The 19,893-nt window shown below is 36.9% G+C and overlaps 3 protein-coding genes across 3 annotated transcripts; 1 reads left to right on the top strand and 2 right to left on the bottom strand.

The window, feature by feature from the left end:
• Positions 1 to 888: 888 nt before the first annotated feature.
• LOC131022938 (uncharacterized) lies at positions 889 to 3,569 on the bottom strand. Its single transcript, XM_057952479.1, has 3 exons — positions 3,436 to 3,569; positions 1,785 to 3,333; positions 889 to 1,602 (listed from the first exon to the last, which is right to left on the bottom strand). Exons 1-3 carry the CDS (start codon positions 3,567 to 3,569, stop codon positions 889 to 891), a joined length of 2,397 nt encoding a protein of 798 aa, XP_057808462.1.
• Positions 3,570 to 8,975: 5,406 nt separating this feature from the next.
• LOC131022937 (FBD-associated F-box protein At3g52670-like) lies at positions 8,976 to 10,232 on the top strand. Its single transcript, XM_057952478.1, has 4 exons — positions 8,976 to 9,002; positions 9,259 to 9,425; positions 9,524 to 10,088; positions 10,158 to 10,232. Exons 1-4 carry the CDS (start codon positions 8,976 to 8,978, stop codon positions 10,230 to 10,232), a joined length of 834 nt encoding a protein of 277 aa, XP_057808461.1.
• Positions 10,233 to 10,922: 690 nt separating this feature from the next.
• LOC131022569 (protein OCTOPUS-like) lies at positions 10,923 to 13,442 on the bottom strand. Its single transcript, XM_057952079.1, has one exon. It carries the CDS (start codon positions 13,059 to 13,061, stop codon positions 11,100 to 11,102), a length of 1,962 nt encoding a protein of 653 aa, XP_057808062.1. The 5' UTR covers positions 13,062 to 13,442; the 3' UTR covers positions 10,923 to 11,099.
• Between the last annotated feature and the right edge of the window lie 6,451 nt (positions 13,443 to 19,893).

The following is a 19,893-nucleotide window of genomic DNA, read 5'->3' as shown; positions in this document are numbered from 1 at the left end:
CACGTCTGATGGAATCATGAAGAAATTGAGCTTCCAACTCTTCTTCAGAGTCCGACACGTAGTTGCCAGCTTCTCCTTCTGATGTTGACCCGGACGAAGTAACATCAGATGTTGGTACAGATGTTGTACCATCATTTCCACTTCTGTGATGGTCAGAAGCATGACTTACGTTGTTGGGCTCCTCAAGAAGCTCAGTAACATCTTCATCTTCTGTTCTATCAATGAGACTAAGAGAATCATCAAACACAACATTAACAGTCTCTTGAATAGTCTTTGTTCTGAGGTTATATACACGAAAAGCATGACTATTCACAGAATATCCAAGGAAGAGACCTTTGTCACTTTTGGAATCAAACTTGTTGAGGTGATCACGGTCATTCAAGATGTGACAGACACATCCAAAAACATGAAAGTACTTGAGATTGGGCTTCTTGCCTTTAAGGATCTCATACGGAGTCAACATAGTACCTGGTCTCATGTACACCCTATTAATGATGTGACATGCTGTACTTACAGCCTCAGCCCATAGACGTTTGGAAAGACCTTTTGCTTGCAACATAGCTCTCACCATTTCCTGAATGGTTCTATTCTTTCTTTCGGCAACACCATTTTGCTGAGGAGTTTTGGGTGCAGAGAATTCATGGAAAATTCCATTGTTAGTGCAGAAGTCATCAAAGAGAGAGTTCTCAAATTCTTTCCCATGGTCAGTCCTAATTCTTCCAACATACTGGCCATATTGAACTCTAAACCTTTTAAACAGTTTCTTGAAATGAGCAAAGGTTTCAGATTTTGTTTTCAAGAATTCAACCCAAGTGTATCTTGAAAAATCATCAGCACACACAAGAACATACCGTTTTCCTCCTAAGCTTTCAACTTCAATGGGTCCCATCAGATCCATATGCAGGAGTTCGAACATTTCGAGGTACAGCATGTTGACAACATTGGATGAGCTGTTTTGTGTTGCTTCCCCTTCTGGCAAGGTTGACACACAACATCTTTCTTGAAGTTCAGATTAGGAAGGCCTCGAACAACCTCATGTGTGATCAACTTTTGAAGATTCTTGAAGTTGACATGTCCCAGTCGTTGATGCCAAAGCTCAACATCATCAAGTTTGACTGCATTGCAGAACGTTTCTTCTTGGGACTTGTAGCAATTGTCAGACGACCTTTTTCCCATCATCACACACTGATTTGTGTCATCAAAGACTTCACAAAGATGTTTGTCGAATTTTACAGTCATACCTGCATCACATAACTGACTTATGCTAAACAGGTTAGCTTTAAGCCCTTCAACAAGATACACATCTTTTAATTTAGGAAAATCAGTAACATTAAGAACTCCTTTCCCCAGAATTGTTCCTTTCGCACCTCCTCCAAAAGTAACTTTTCCTCCAGATGTTGGAACAAAATCATAGAGTAAAGCCTTTGTTCCTGTCATATGTCTAGAACACTCACTGTCAAAGTACCAATTCTCAGAAATATTAGCATTCAAGGAGGTGTAGACAACAGTATTACAGGTTTCATTCTGTTCTCTCTTATCCAACAATCTTCTAAAGTCAAACCTGCCAGTGTTACTAACATTCTTCTGGTAACAGTCAAACATCTGTGTTGCAGATTTTACAGCACAATTACTTATGTATTTGACACAATGAGGTTTGATATGTCCAGGAGTAGAACAATAATGACAAACATAGGATTTTTTCTTTTTGCTTTTCTTATGAGGATCCTTGATGTTGTCAACATTCACACTGACATTTCTTTCTTTAACAAAAACAGTAGTATTACGATGTTGCTTCTTTGCTCCTCAGCACAGAAACCAAGACCAGTATTACTATGCTGACCATGAGACAGAACTTCATTTAAACATGAGGTCCCTTTGTTAAACCGTTTAAACACCCTTTCAGACTCACAAACTTTACCTCGGAGTAAATCAAGTTCAACATCACGTTGAGAGAGCATCCTTTCAAGCCTTGTAATTTGCCCTTTGAGATTTTGATTTTCATCAACCAACATACAGATGTCATTTCTCAACTCCCGACATTGAGAATCAACAATCTCATAGAGCTCTTTAAAATTCTCCATCTCTTTCAGTGGATCACTCTCCTGTTCTTCCAAGGCTGCAACACAACAAAAATCCGGTATACTAGAGTTGAAATCATCAAGAATAGTCATTTCATACCAGTTCGTTGTGTTAGTGGGGATCTTCATCCCATCAATCTCCTGAACATCAGTATCCATGTCAAAAACATCATTGTTAAAAATCACATCAAACTGATCATTTTCAGAAGAGATGTTCACGTCAGTGTTGGCAACATCAACATCAACATTCATATTGTCAGGCACATCAATCAGATCAACATCACAGTCGGATCTGGGAATATTGTCATCAACACTTAGAGTTCCAGATTCAGAAAAACTATCTGAATAAATCATTTCATCATCAAGATTTTCAAGGGCTCCAATCATGTCTTCTTCCTGCAAATGCTCTTCATCAACTGTAGCCATAAGGAGAACTTTTTCTTCCTCAGAATCTGAGTCATCACTAAGAGTTGCAGTAAGACCAGAATGCCTTTTTCTTGCAACTGTGGGACACTCATTTGCATAGTGACCCATCCCTTGACAGCCCCTGCATTGAATGTGATCAACACTTCTTACTTCCGATGTTGTTCCAACATTCTTCTTAACATTGGTGATGTTGGATGAAGATCCAGCAGACATCCCAGAAGGTTTCCTAAAACCATTTTTGGATTTTCCTTTCTTAAAGGATTTCAGCATGTTGTTAAAATTTTTAACCAACATAGCAAGATTAACATCATCTTCCTCCTCGTGATCAATATCTGTACACTCAGACAAGTTAGTAATTTCAGAGTTTTCAGGAATCTTTTCAACACGAAAAGCCACACTTTTGGACACATGATCAGCTTTCTGCTGTTCGAGATTCATCTCAAAAGTTAACAACTTACTGACCAGATCCCCAACACGCAGAGTAGCAACATCAACAGTTTCTTCAATTGAGGAGATTTTCATGTTATACCTTTCAGGTAGAGATCTCAGTATCTTACTGACCAATCTTTCGTTGCTAATAGGTTCTCCAAGTCCAACAGCTTCATTTGAGATTTCACAAAGTTTTTCATAATATGCAGAGAAAGTCTCATCATCACGCATTCTCAAAATCTCAAATTTGGTGGTCAACATTCGCATTTTTGTTGCTCTAACACTGGCTGAACCTTCACATTGTTCCTGCAAAATGAGCCAAGCATCTCGAGCTTCCGTGCAATTAGAAATCATGCGAAAGGCAGGAACATCAACAGAGATAAAGATAGCATTTAAGGCTCTGGAGTTATGGTTAGAAATGAGTCATTCATCAGCAGACCATTTACTCTCGGGTGTGAGAGAAGTAACTCCATTTTCATCAGTGGTACGCGGTGGAGTCCACCCATCCAACACAGCCACCCAGGCACGTTCATCAATAGATTTGATATAGATTTTCATCCTACTTTTCCACAAGTTGTAGTTCTTCCCACCACTATCAAGAGTAGGAGGTCGAGCCGACACACTTGACAAATCCATAAGTGGTAATTTTGCACACATGAATCGATTCTTAGTACGTCAAGAACCTGCTCTTGATGCCAATTGAAACAGTTTAGTGCCCCAAATTACCAACAAAGTAAAACTGTGTAAAGAAAATAGTAATGTTGGATGCAATGTTATCAACAGAATGTTACTAACATTACTACCAACATGCAGCGGAAATAAATAACACACATGAATACTTTTTTCACGGATTATAAATAACCCATGAGTGCCTCAAGGCTAAAATCACTATGTTGAATCAACAATACAAAGTACAGATTTGGATCTTCTTGGAGATCTATCTTTACAGAATGACTGCCTAAGATAAACCAACCTATCTACTTTCAATACTACAATGTTGATACAACACAGAATCCAAAACAGCCGAATAACAAAAGTTAATCGGACAAAGCAAACAACCTACTACGCTCCAATGGCCTTGCACTTCAACTCTTGCCCTCGACGTCCTGTCGATACAAAGATAGACTTTACAGATTGGCTGCCTAAGTCTACTTCGTCAAAGCAATCCTTGAAGAACCGGTGACACGTTTGCAGCAGGAAAATGACGAGATGGTTGTGAGTGAATGTTAAGTCTCTGATTTTGCACTTCCAAAACGTGAGGATGAATGAGGCTTCTTGCTGCTTTTATAGACCTTCATGTCATGGTTAGTTTCCTCCACTTCCCACTTCCAGAAGCTTCTTATAACTGCCGCAATCCACCTCCGAAAACTGCCAGTCGACTAGTCTGGGATGTTGGTTGAGATATCATGGGTCCTGAAAAATAGGAACTAACAGCCCACTACTTTGGACCATGATAAACCACCTTTCCACTTATTAAAAATGTGGTCAACAAGCATAAAACCTTTATTCCACAACCAAAGAATAATAAAACGTGAAAGGAATGTAAAGATTAAATATATACAATTACCAATGGAGAGTCAAAGTATGGAGTCAAGGCAGACTCCGGAATGTTGGTTGAAAACCCAGAAATGTTGACACCATGAATGTTATCAACATTCCACCCAACATTGAAAACACGTATGTTATCAACATTGGTCCCAACATTGTCGGAGTCAACATTGACTCTAACAACAACACAACAAAAAGAACAAACAAATAACCATATCCGAAAACCATAGACAATGAGAGCAAAAAATGTAAAGCACCTTCAGCAAATATCTTATTTTAATAGGAAATCAAAAAATAATTAGTATGATTTCATTAATATAATATAATAATATATTATACAGTATGTAATTCTTTTTATAGCCTATCTTGCTTTCTTTTGGAACACCTTTACAGCATTGTCACTTCCATATGACTTATATAATACCATGATTCTTCATGGTGAAAGTCAACTATTGTACCTTTGTATATAAAGTTTTCACTCTATAAATTGGAAGACAATCATTTCCCAATTTTAAATATATTTTATGTATACCAAAACTAAAATTAAGAACACATATATGCTGACATGCATACAAAATTAACCAAAGCTAACAATCAGGATTTGTACCTTTTGTAGTTGAGGATTATTCCACAAATGTATAATCTAAACAAAAAACGAAGAAGATTAGGAAGAAGGTGACATGTTTAGAACTTATATACTTGTCTCAATCTCAATTAAAAATAATAATTTTACTATTCGTTCTCGTCTTAAATCCATATAATAATACCTGTTAATTACCTGATTATTATAATGTATATAAATAGTTAAATATAGATTGTTATAATAATTGTTATAATGCATTAGTAATTAACATAAATATAAAAAAATAATTATAAACCCTAATCGAATTTGTGAACCCTTGTTAATTATCTTAAAATCATACTAAAACATAATAGATTAATATTAAAGAAAAAGATATTTTATCTATTGACACATATGTAATATATATTTATAGAAAAATCTTTTAAAAAAGGTATTCATTGATAATTGTAAACTATAATCGGATGAGTGAACACCCTTATTAATTATCTAAAAATCATACTAAAACATAGTAAATTAATATTAAAGAAAACGATATTTTGTCTATTGACACATGTAATATATATTTATAGAAAAAATCTTTTAAAAAAGGTATTCATTGACATCTTTTCCGGGAGCACCTATTTTGTCTATTGATATTTCCATTTTGTCAATGTTATAACCGTTTTTTTAATCTACGAGATCCAACGGCTTTCCTTGACTTTGGGCCAAAACAAGGATGAAATTGGAATTTAATTTATGAACATATATATGTATTAATTGATATAGTTAAACATAATCTTTTGATATTTTTAACATTTCTTCGATTTTACAAAACAATCACCACTTTTTTTTAATACATTTTCTATATTAATTAATTTGCTTGAAATTTGGTTAGCTTAATTGCTACACAATAAATTGATGGTTATCGATTTATTACCAAAATTCTGGTCGAATTTTCATTCCCTCTCTCTATGTAAGTAGTAGTATAATATTGATGACTTAAAATCGGAGATGTATATCATAAAATATTAGAAAAGTTTTTCAAGTACTTTCTTAGCATGCATACGTAATTAAAATTCATATGTTGTCTCTTTTCTTAAAAAAAATTGATGGGTGGAGTTTGATTAGAGATGGAGGTTAGTTATAAATCGGGAAAAAAAATAAGAATGAATGAGCATTGAAAAAAATTATAATGAAGTGACTATACGACGTTACGTAGGATAAAATTTATTTTGATCATATATATATTGTAATAGTGAGATATATGGCTTGCGACATTAAATCTCATCTGCAATGGGAAAGGCACATTATTGCATATAAAATAAAAGGATATTTGCCGTAAAATAAATGAGCGTTCAATAAATTTTGATTTTTCCACGACCTTTAAATTTTGAAAAAAAGTACACCACCTTTCAATTTGTTCTGATTTTCCCACGCGTATGAAATATCCCAAATAGAAGTTGAGTTGGACGACTGGATTTTCAACGTGACATAATCGTCAGTGAACTTAAACACGTCGTTCTCAATTGCATGAGACGACGTTGTTTTCTCAGCATCTTCAAACAAAAAATTAGGGCTCTGGAGATCTAGCAACTAAGAGCATCCACAATGGGCTTACTTGATAGCCTACTTGATAGTGGTTGTGTTATTGAGTAGGTAGTGCTGCATTGGGGTTACTTGATAGCCTACTGATAACATTAGTTTTGATTTTTATGTTTTTCATTTAAATTTAATTGCATAATTTAAATAACATATTTTTCTAATAGTTAAATACGCCATTAAACATAAAATTTTAAAACACCTAAAACATAAAAAAAAAATTACATAAAAATTAACAACACCTAAAACATCATATTACCCCATCATTAAAATTACATAATTAAAATCCTAGTCTAGACCACGACGCCTGAGCACGTCGGCGACCATGGACGCGTGCAATGCCCTTTGTGCGTCCGTCATGTGCGTCGTATCCGCGTTCAGGAGCTGCATATCGAGCTCCCTCTCCTTGATATCGTTCCTCCGCTGGTACTGGGCGGTGAATGCCCTCATCTGCTGGTCGGACCTGTCCAACCTCTCCACTATTTCCGGTGGAGGCTCCAAGCTCGTATGCGATGCTGATGCCTTCCCTTTCCCCTTTGCCGCCTTCGCCGCCTTGTTGCCAATGGGCCGGGAAGAAGAGATCTCCTCGCCCGACGCCGAGGTGGTGAAGTCGCCCTCTTCCGTAGTCTTTGTCCTCTTGGAGGCATGCACGTCTCCAACGAGGTACATCGACGTGAACTTAGGATTGTTCCGGAGAACTTTCCACGCGTTCCAAAAATTGAATGCGGCCTTTTGTGGGCTTCGAGCCTTGAAGAGTTTTTGGGCCTTGTCACGAAGCATATCATCCGAATGACCGGAGCGTCTCCACCCAAATAGCTTCCCAGAGACGCACATCCGCGCTCACTTGGGCCCAGTGGCCTTGATGTTGCCGGATCTTAAGGTTGACGCTGATGATGGGGTTCACACGTGCGCGGATCCGGCCCCAATACGCCACCCCTTCTGATCCGTCCCACGGATGGCGTCGTTGGTCTCCTCCGCCCAAACTTGGACGATGAGATCCGTATGCTCGGGAAGGTAAGTATGACGGATCCTTACTTCCTTGTCGTGCTTGATTTTGGTGGCCATTTCCTTCTTCCGGCCGCCCTTCTTTGGTTTGGAGGCACTCTGCTCTGCACTGACCGGTTCCTCCTCGGGTGGGGTCTCCTCCAAGTTGATTCTTCCCATATCGGGGTGATAATCGGATGAGAGATCGGGGCACCAATTAGGATCATAGAAAGGGTTGTGTGGATCCATGAAGGAAGAAAATTCTTGAAGAGAAATGGAGGAGAATAAAATTGGAGAAGAAGAGATGTGAAGAAGAATGGAGGAGATGGGGTTTTTTAAAGAGGAGAAGAAGAAAAAAAAATTGAAAACGGTCGGTCAAAGCACGCATATCGAGGAAAACCAATCAAAATTCGAATTTAAAATTCGAATTTCTCTATTTTTTTTAAATTAAGGCGCGTGCATTGCACGCGCCTTCCCTCTCCACCCGATCGAGCATACTCGAAGGCTCGAGTAATGCTCAAGTACCGCACGTCTGCAACGCCATACACGAAGGCAACGCCTTACTCGAGTAGGCACTCGAGTAAGGCGTTGCCAATGCTCTAATGCTCAAAACATCTACACATCCTCAGCAAATACAACAACAAATTTGCTCATCCATCAACAAATCCAACAAATCTAGAAACAAATTTGCTCATTCAGCAACGAAATCTAGCAAATTCAACAACGAATTTGCACATCCTCAAAACATATGCACATCTTCAGCAATTTAGGGCTCCCAATCGAGATAGCTATGTCATCGAAGTATTTGCCGTAAACGGCGTTGAGCCGCAAAAATTCATCGCATAGATGTCGTTGCAGGAGATAAAATAAAACGACAACGTTTAGTATTAGGTGTATATTCGTTTTTTATTTTTATATTTTAACATCCACCTTGGCAAGCCATGTTGGCTATCCGGCAATCCACGTCAATTTTTGGAAGCAGGAAAATTTTAATAGGATACAAATAATGATTTTTTGAGATTGGTTATCAATTTGATATTATCATTAAATTGGAATATTTTTGAAAATTCGCTAAAATTATGGAATATAAAGTTACCATTACCCTTTATTGATGGAATAAAACAGAAAGTCATATTTAAAGAGAAGAAAATTACTTCGCAGGTATGCGTTTTAGAAAAGGTCATTTTTAGACTTGAGCCCGATTTAGAATTGGGCTCACTAGTTGAGTTTAATGAGCCACAAGCGATATAAAACGGCGTCGTCGACGACGACGATGCGTAATCTCATATTGGCGGCAGTGTTGAATTTGTAATTAGATTATCGTGTGTTTGAACCCTAATCAAGCCGTGATGGGCGCGAAATTCCGGCGCAACAAGGTAATCTCGAGCTCTCAAACTATATTCTGTTTTTTCTCTTTTTTTTCGCTCCTTGATGCAAAAATTATTGTAATTCCAAATCCATTTGTAAGCCCGTAATGATGATGATGACGACGAGGAGGAGGAATGTAAATCCTGTGAAGTGTATTTTTGTTTTTATAGATTTTTATGTTTCAACCATTAGCTACGAGTAGACCAACACGCGCATACTGCATTGTTCTTACTCTTTTGATTGGATTGTTGCGTTGTTTGGTAGTGTTGTAAGAGACTCGATGGCGTAGTTGATAGGATAAGTGCGTTGCCTGATGATATTATCATCGCCATATTATCTCACCTATCGTTGAGGGAAGCCGCAGCCACTAGCGTTCTTGCTCCCCGATGGTCCGATTTGTGGAGACACACACCTAATCTCGACTTCAAATTGTGGGATCCCAACAGTTGCAAGAATATACAAACGGTGAACTCTGTTCTCCAAACTCACAAATCCCATTCCTTGAAAGCATATGCTTTTATCTGAACAGATCAGCCAAATCAGCAGTCACCAGATGGCTCGAATTCGTGTTCTTAAGATCAGTTGAGAGGTTGGAATGGGACTTCCAATGTGAGGATGCAAGTGATCAGATTGTTCTTGGAGAGGTGTTGAGAGAGAGCGGGATATGTTGGGGTTGTCGGAATCTCACCATCTTCACATCCCTCAAAAGCTTGTGCCTGAAACATTTGCGAGTGAGTGGTGAAGATATCAAGCTGTTCCTGCGTGAGCTCCCGTCGTTGGAGCTATTGAGCATCTGCTACGCGAATCTCACTTCTCATGTTGAGGTTTGTGGCGCAACCCTCGCGTTGAAACACTTGGAGATACTCCACTGCAAGGGTGGGGCAGACATATCAGTTTCTGCTCCAAATCTTACTTGGCTTTGCGTTGACGACATATCAACGTTGGTGTTGCCTTTGAATGTCCCAAAACTTGTTGGGGCATTCTTTACCTATACAAGTAGTGCAAGTATAGATAATGTGCCCCATTTGATTTCTGCAATATCTTGCTGCAAGTACCAACTGAAAACTCTCAACTTAACTATCCGTTATCCCAAGGTTAGGCTACCTCATACCTTTGCTTTTTAAAAGTTTTTTTGAACTTACGATTCATTGTTATTTTTGTAGTGGTTGTTCTCGAATGCCATTAAATGCTTTATTATCGGCATTTCCTTGTCTTCAAGAATTCGAATTAGAGGTTGATGAATTAACTTGTTATATTTTGTAAGTAATTTTTCCTACGTTCCATTTTTTCGTAACGAGTCTTTTCATGGATGCAGTGTCCAAGTCATTTGGGTTCATATGAGATAGATTTAAGGAGTTGTGGAAGATCTCCACGGACCACACCTATATCTCAAAGTGTTCGAGGTCAGAGGATTTTGTGGGGCAGCTAGTGATCACATTGCATTGGTGGAATGCATTTCGAAGAATTGCCTTGCGCTCAAGAAAATCATTCTTGATTGCCGACCAATCTTTCCCACGACGACGAGGTTTTCTAAAGTCGATTTACAAATGGCCAGGGACTGTATCAAAGCCGAGCTTCAAGGCAAAATATCTGACCAGACTCAACTGCTTTTTCGTTAAATGTTGCAGTTATTTTTGTACATTTATTTGTCAGTTTAAATCTAGTCTCTTTAGTTGAACAAGTCCTGTATTTAAGTTATTATCTAAGTTGGGACATATCTACATTATAATACAAGAACCAAATGGCTACGGCTGCTTTCATTGGTGCAACAAGATTCGAATTTGAAATCTAAACTGGGGCCCTAGTGCCCATCTCCATTGTGATGGTGTAACATCCTTCTATTTCCGAAAATTTCGCCTTTGTATAAATCTACTAACAAAAGCAGACAACTCCAAAAGAAAGAAAGCGATTGTGATGCATATAGTCACTAATCAAAATTCACTATGAACTGTTATTCAAATAACAAGTGCAAACAGGATTAAATATAGTCACTGATCACAGATTCAAAATGCACTGCAAATAACAACTATGTAACCTTATGTGATCACACAACAAATGCATCAAAAGCTTTCAACAAGGAATGCAAGGCGAAGGACCTTTGCATCTCAGTAGAGGCGCAGCACACTTCTTGCAATCGGCTGCGAGTTTGTCGGCTTGATCTTCCCCATCGCCCCTCTCCGGCTGCCCCTCATTGGCGTCAAGTAGAACCGGAGGAGGCCATTGTCGATGTGTTTAGGAGAATATCTACCACTCCGATTCTTCTCCAACACGAACTCGCTCCTCTTCTTCCCGTTCCCATACATCTCCACACTCGACTTCCTACCACTAGCAATGTGATTGCCGCCATTTCTCCAGCTCACACTGCTGTTGCTCCGAAACATATTTCTGTTGAATTCGCCTCTCACGTCTCCGTTGCCATCCCTCCTCGTCTCCTGCCATGACTCGGAGAGCGACCTCTCCACCCCGTTCGCCCTACTGTACTTCTCCTCCTCCTCCTCGTCCTTGCTCCCACCACCACGTCGTTGGATAAACCCCCATATCCTCCAACTCCACCTCCTGGACTTCTTCATCTCCTTCGTCTCCCCATTATCAACCACGGAGTTGATATCCCTCAACCCGCTGCTCAGCTCAAACGTCTCCGAGAGATCATCTCTCAGAGAGTTGGAGTTTGAATCCACTAACAGCTTCGCCCCGTGAAAGGAGTCAGCAGTGGCGGGCGAAACCTTGGCGTTGGAAGGGATCTTGAGCTCATCAATCTCAGCAGCTGCAGCCTTCCTAATCGAGCTAGACCTATCAAGACTCTTCCTCCTCCTCGACGAGGAGGAAGAATCTAAATAGTACTCCCTCGTCTGCGATGACCCTCCCGGCACACCTTCATCGCTTGCCGGCTCCTCCACTGGAATCTGCATATCAGTGCGCGACACGGCAGCTGGTGCATCCTCCATTACAGAGACCATAGGCGCCATTCTTGGGAAACTCCTCCCAATCAGATAGCCATCCCAAGATGCACGAGGCTCGTCAAACGAGTATCGTGCATCGTCAAAGCTCATCCTTCCGGCATCGAGCGAAAACCTAGGATCGGTGTCGCAGGACCTCCTCCCAAATCCGTAATCAGCAATCTCAGACTGAGTCTCCCTAAACTGCCTCGAGATAGGCTTTTCTACGGGCAATGTAGCTAGGTTTTCGCCATTGCTCTGCTTCTTCACCTTCTGCTTCCTCCTCCAATTATTCCATTTCTTGCTGAAAACTGACGCCGCGGCCCAGATTTTCCCTCCAGAACTCTTCTTTTCCTGAGAACTGAGATCTATGTGATCCTTCATCGGCTTCGGATTACTCGAACTAAACGTTTCTTCTTCCACGATTTCACCGCTGGTTAACTTTAACTCGACCGATTTTCTCAAACCCTCCAAATGGGAATCTTGAACAGGCCTAATTTCATCTCCTTCCTCATCCACGAATGCGATACTATCCTCTACAATTGGCTGCTCCCAACAATCCTCCTCATTTTCGATTTCCCCAAAATCGGCGCAGGATTCGGTTTTTTTGCTCTGCAGGTGGTTTTGATTAGAGGAAGAAGAAGAAGCAAGAGCTGGTTTATTGTTATTGGTGCCGCTTTTACTCTCTTCGTCGAGCGAGAATAGGGTGCAGAGAGTGTTTCTCACTCTAACGTCGCAGGATTTTCTCTGCGGCTCAAACGATAGCCCTAGAGCTTCGTTTTTGGAAGCGGAGAATGATTTTGTGCGACGAAGCTCGGGGATAAATGTGGCGGATTTCGAGGGTTTCGGGAGCGGCGGAGGAGGGGGGAAGTTGCTGGCTTTGGGGGCGGAGGAGAAGAGGGATTTGATAGCTGCAGCGGCGGCGGCGGAGGCGGAGGAGGGGCGGCGGGAGGACGAAGGGGTGTTGGAGGAGGAGTGATCTAGAGTGGTGAGGCGCTCGCAGAGGCAGGAGGGGCAGAATCCGGTGAACTGCTCGGTGGGGTGGCGGTCACAGCTGAACGAGGACCGCGGCGGCTGCTGCTGCGGTGGCGGAGGCGGTGGCGCTGTTGGGTCTGCAGAAGTGGTATTCATAAGTAAGTGATTAATAATGCTGTGCACCCCCCGCTCATGTTAGTGAACTACGCCGGCAACATTGCATTGCACAATGTGTGAGCTAATTCGCTGCGTATTTTAGAGAGAGAGAGAGCGCTGTGCTATACTCAACGGAGAGAATGTGAGTGTGTGAAGAGAGGGGAGAGGGAAATAAAGAATGGAAGAGGAGAGAGAAAGCACATTTACTTCTCTCTCTCTACGTAATAAATTCTCTTTCTACTTTACTACTTTCCGATGCTTTTTCTTTTCCTTCTCTTTCTTCCTTACACACCTTGCCTCCATGGTTCCGGTTTCAGTCTTTCAGAATCCAGATAATTAAATCTTGTCTCAACACTTAAATTATGAAAAATTATAAAATATTGAGCGTTTACCATTTAATCTTCCATCCAAATAAATAAATAAACATTGCATATGATTGCAATTTTGTATTTAATATAAGAAAAGAAAATGTTTTTATTGTGTTGGTGAGAGTATTTCGATTTTCAAAGATTCCTGTCTGAAAGGAAAAGCAAAAGCAACTCACGCCACCATTACACCTCTCTCTCTCCTCTCTTGCTCTCTCTGAAATCTGAAATGTGTTGCATTCTCAAATCGCTTTCTCTACTTTTCTTTTTCTTTTCTTTTTTCCCTTTATTTTGTTTCCTCCTCTCTCTTTCCTTTTTCTTGGTTTGGCGCCTTTTCTTATCCTTTGCATTTTTCAGCAAAAATCGAGTACATTTTCTCCTTTCCCTTTCTCGTTCATTCTTTTTTTTCTTTCTTAAAATCCATTTATTCTAATTTATTTTTATGTCATTAATATTTTGGATATCATCATTTGTTCGGAAGTATAATTTTTTTTTTGCTTATGGAACCTTTGTACTAACTCGAATAGTAAAACTTTTGACATTAAAAAATAATAAATCTATACCATTACATTATGATTATCATAAATTAGTTAAATAGAAAAAACAATTAAATACATAAAGGATTTACCTATTTTGTTGGTAATACAATATAATAGTTAAATACTTTTAAAAAAATTAAATGATTTTTTTCTATTTAACTAATTTATGACTAGTTATAATGTGTCTGCATAGTACCACTTTTAAAAAATAGTAAAATACTAATCACTTTTGTCCCATTATGATTACTCTTGTAAATCATGCTTAATAAACTACTATTGAAAGAACAAAAATAAACAATTTTTTTTTAAAAAAGCACTTTGTAGTTTGGGAATAATTACATTAAACAGGTGAAAAATAATCATCAAACTACCAAATCCATAGTAGAGTTTATATTTATTGGGAAATTTTAGAGAATGCTTAAGGAAAATTGGCTATTATATTGTGTGATTTTATTTAATTTTTAAATTTTTTGGTTACATTAAGATGTGAAATATGTGATGTGCTATGTGCAAAAGGAATGAAGGAGAGTAGGGACATGTATGTCCAAATGAGTCCAAATTGTGTTTTCTGAAGAAAAAGAAACGACCCTGCCATTTTAGACATTGCATTTTGCTTTTTTTTCCACTAGGGGCAAATTGAAAATAAAAGATAAGTATAATCTATAATTATTAGTGCAAGATAAATTAGATTATTTTGATCCAAATCAATCCTAAATCCTAACAATTATAGGTCTACTAGTCTAAGTCTACCTATTGAATGACTAACACAGTGCATGAGTGCCCTCATGTGTGCCTATATAAATACAAATACTCACTTTATGTGTAACTCTTAATTACACTACTCATACTTTATAATTAATGTATCCACTACTCTCTCTCTCTTGTTTTTTTTTTCTTTTAGGGCGAAAACTTTTATAAAAAAAACATAAGTAGCCAGAGATATCATATAAATTGATTGGTTTGAATCTATGTACAATACAACTTTGGACATTCACTACAAGAACATAAGTAGCCAGAGATATCATATAATATTAGTATTTTATTTATCACTACAAAAACAACATATACTGACAAAATAACATATAGAAAGATATAACACGATAAAAAGAGCTAGGACCAGTGATAGTTGCAATGGACTAGCTTTAAAGTGAATAATAACAAAAGAAGTATTCCCATGTTAAATACAAATAAAGAAATGTGCTTGTATGAAATGTGTCGGTATATTTACGTTAAACAATTTGTCTTAGCTCAGAAATAATATTTAGATAGATCTTCTCTTTCATGCTAACTTGGGAAATCGCATGCATGCATTAGAATAAAATAGTAATATATTTGAATTGAGGATATCTTCCATTAAGATTTACTCATGTTTACGTAATACTCACTCATGTTTAAGAATGTTAATTAAAAAATTGCTAGTTTTACTATTTTGTTCATGTTATAGCTATTTTTATGTACTATTTTTTTTAATTTCAATAAATCTAGTTTTTACTAGTGATAACGCAGCAGGCTACAGTAACTTCAAGATATATAAAATACTCTTTAAAGATTATACGGTACGGTGAATTCAAAATCAATACTTTTAGGTTAAGACATTAATCACTCTATCGCTAGCTCAACACATATTTGATTATCTATTTCATAAAACCGAATAATTATTCATTGCTGATGTGATGATAATGTGGAATGATTATTCGTTTAGGCGAAAATGATTATTTAATTAAAAAGGTAATACAGCAATTTGCAAAATTTAGAGCAAGTTGGTTTTAATGGTTTGTGAAGGAAATAATCAAGAAATCAACCTCACGCGTGCGGCCTAATGTCACAAATTTCTTGGCGGCTATTATGTCTAATAATTGTGTTTTATATTATAGGGACTATATAATTATTAACCATAATCACAATCATAATATTCGTATCCCGAAATTATTCTCCATGTTGTATGCCTCTAATTGGAACCATGATTTCGCTTATAAAGTGTCATAGGATATGATGCATGCTATACCTTATGAAACATGCTACGTGGAATTTGATTTATATATATATATATACACAATATTTATTTTTAGAGATTCCACACGTTGGACGAAAATTAATAATAAAAATTATTTAATTATAATAATGTGTGCACGCAATTTATGTTTGTGCCACATAAATGATAAAGTTATAGATAGTTAAAAGGAAGAGAGGTAAAATTATGATGGCTAATAGAAGAGGGGAAAAATAAAAGAACACTCAATCTATTAATTAATTTAAAAAATATGCCTTGATTTAGACCCCCCACACAAATGCGTTTGGTCTAATAAAGATTATTGTATTTGTGTTAAATGATATCCCACTAAAAGAAGCCTCCATTTTGGACCCAAAATGCCTATTTTCACAATCACAGCCTTGTTTTCATCCTAGTCTATAAAGGGCAAAGCACCAAAAACATTAAAAAAAAAAAAAAAAAAGAAGATGTTTATCCAATAGTTACCTTATTTTTGACTGAGAATTTCTATAATCTTTAAGCTTATCAAATTCATTAAAATATATTTGTTGTAAAAGTATAAAGATGGTGGCTATGGTCACGCCAATCGATCACGACGATCACTTTCATGATTAAGTGTATAAAAACTAAAATTAACTAATATAGTTTGATTTTAATCCAAATTCAAAATAGTTTTTTTTTTAAACGCTCACCAAATTTTGGTATGAAGGCTCATGATTGAAACCCTAATCTCCCACAAAGCAACATAAGTTGAAAAATCAAGTGTAATGATATTATATATCAATATATCATATTCATATAAGAATTTTTAGGCTACTAAACCTAATTCTATCCCAGGATAATCCACCCAAGTAGCATGCCCAAACTCATAATAATTATATATATAGTTAAAGAGGCAGTCTTGTGTGTTCCATGGAGCACCGTGCTTCATGAAACTAACACTTGCATTAAATGACACTAACTCTAACACTATTTTGTTTTACAAATAACACTATCATGTTATATAAATAACACTGCTTGAAATTACACTAACAATATTTTGTTTTACAAATGACACTATCAAGTTATAAATAACACTGTCGCGAATAACACTATGATGTTAATGTCATTTAATGCAAGTGTTAGTGTCATGAAGCACAGAAAAATTTTCGATAGTTAAATTGACATAAATATATACAGAATTAATTAGGAATCCCAAGAAAGAATATACAGAGTTTGGCATGTTACTAAAGCCAGACAAAAAACCATAGCAATGGAGAGATTTCTAGGCATATAATTCTTGGGGATTGACAAATATTTCAAACAGAACTTTAGCTTATTATTATGAATGTTTCTAGAATTACTACATCTACATGATTCCAAATAAACAAGAAAAATGGGACTCTCTCTCTCTCTCCTTATATAAAAAATAATATTTAATACTAATAAAATGCATGAAAATCATCACTGTGTGTGAATTTCCAATGGTGAAGGCGAAGAGTGATAGATGCCCCTTTTGCTTTTTGTCACCATGGCTTTTACTTTTTTGGATTTACAAAGTGATCATTGATGTGTGTGTGTGAGTGAGAGAGACAGAGAGAGATAGAGAGGGAGATGAGGGGCCTACATATAAAAAACTAAATTCTTTGCTTCTCTTAATTTAGTTTTGATTATGTTTAATTGCATTGCTTTTTTATTTCTTTCGTCTCATTCACTTCTTTTTGGTTTGGAAATTGGAATCAAGTTGAGATATTATTCATTTATTAATGGATTAAAATGGGCCAAACTATGATGGGCCTAACCTGCATTTACTGGGTCACGGACTCACGCACGGCCCTGGCCATATCAAACCCCATATACAAAACTCATCTTCATCCAACTGTAGCCCATACTAATATTTTTGTGGCCCAAATCAAACAAATGTTCCGCTGACCTTGATTTCAATTTCATAATTGGACTGACAATTAAACCCACTTCTTTTTTATTGGTACAACAAAATGTCCAACTAATCTAGTAAAATTAATTAAATTTATTACTATAAATTAATACCTAATATCAAAGGTCTTATTTTATAAAATTTGATTTAACTATTGTATTTATATTATATATTTAAGGGCTAATAGTGTTTTATGTCCCGAACTTTCAGTGTTTTCCATAAAATGTTTCAAATTTTCATTTTCTCTTAAAATAATCCCAAACTTTTAATTTGTTCTATAAAATGTCCCGCTATGCAAAATTCGATGACGGAAAGATGATAAAAAATCCCAAATTTTTAGCTTTTTCAACAATAGTGATTCCTAATATGGTTTTCCAACAATGACTGTCCACAAAATATTTCTTTCGGTGAGATAATTCATCTTTCCGTGATCGAATTTTGCATAGCGGGATATTTTATGAAAAAAATTTAAAACTCGGGGTTTTTTAGGAGAAAATTAAAATTCGAGACATTTTATGAAAAACGCTAAAAGTTCGAGACATAAAACACTATTACCCCTATATTTTAATTTAAAAGCAATAGTGTAATATGATTATTTGTTCCTTTTAGAGTGAATTGCAATTCACACACACGGACACACCAACACTCACGTAGGCTAGATTATTCAAAATTTGAATGTACATATACCCTAGTTAAAGTAAGTTTAGTAATTCAAGACATATCATAAGTTTATACATTTAATACTATAAGATATTAATCTTTCAGTAATTTTTTTATTCAAAGTTATGATAAAACTTTCTTTTACATGCATATATTATTTAAAATATAATAACAAGTACTCCTACTATACTATTTCGGTCATTTGAATAACAGTTACCGAATGGTTGATCCTCAATTTCTCGTCCCCATTTGAAAAATAAATGGATAAAGCGATAAATTGGAAATAATGTGGAAAGCGAGATAAATAAATGGGAAATGTAGTTGAGTAGGAAGGTAGCGTGTGGGAATAGTTGAGTCATGAGTGGTACCTTTTTTTGTGCATTTGAATGCTGGGTGAATCTTGTTGTAGACTTTAGTTGGTGTGGCGGCGCGCGCGTGGGAAATTTATCGACGAAATTATTTTTTACGATTTAATGTAATTAATAACAATAGCCATCAAATAGAAATATGAGTATTTGAATAAAATTCCCCTTAAAAAAAATGCTATTTGAATAAAATATAGGCCGAGATTTTTATGTATCATTTTCTATAAAATAAATAAGTTAAGTATCACACCCCATAAAAATATAAGTTTAGTAGCACATTTTTAATGGTCCCCACCAAATCTTTGACTTATTTTAAAATTTTTGTTTTCTTTAAACAATAACAAACGTGTCCCACACAGAATCTTCTCAACATATTATTTTTTGTCTTATTATGTCTCTCTCTCTCTCCAAAATCGTGATTTGATATATCTTTTAGGATTTAGGGTTTCTTTTCTTGCATGTACACGATTTGGAAGATAATAAAGAAACAGTGCATGAATCGTGAGGATCGGCAGATTCAGCCGAAAAGTGGTCAAAAGTTGGGAATCTTGTTTCAAATCATTCCCAAAAAACGAATCTTGTTTCAAATCGTGAGGACCGTGCACTATACACGCCTCTCTCTCTTCTATTATTATTTTGCAGCTTCCAAATTCAAAAAAAAAAAAGACAAAACCCCTAAAAAACTCACGCCTCTCTATTATCGTGCACTCCATACACTCCATACACGCCTCTCTCTCTCTCTCTAAGAAACTTACGCCCACCGTGCACTCCATACACGCATCTCTCTCTAAGAAACTCCAGCCACTATGAGTTCAACGGAATCAGATTACGATGGGGAAGAGGCACAACGAGGAAGTCGCCTGAGTACATCAAGGAGGAGCGAACAATACCCGACGCCGAATCCGGTAAGTAACTGTGGCCTATATTTGTCAAAATTTGAGTTTATGTGTTTTGTATTGTTAAATTGTGCACAATAGTTGATTATTAGGTACACGGTT

This window comes from Salvia miltiorrhiza, chromosome 4, assembly GCF_028751815.1.
Source record: "Salvia miltiorrhiza cultivar Shanhuang (shh) chromosome 4, IMPLAD_Smil_shh, whole genome shotgun sequence".
Lineage (NCBI taxonomy): Eukaryota > Viridiplantae > Streptophyta > Magnoliopsida > Lamiales > Lamiaceae > Salvia > Salvia miltiorrhiza.
The sequence above is the reverse complement of the archived record's forward strand: the minus strand, read 5'-3'. Positions and strand labels throughout refer to the sequence as shown.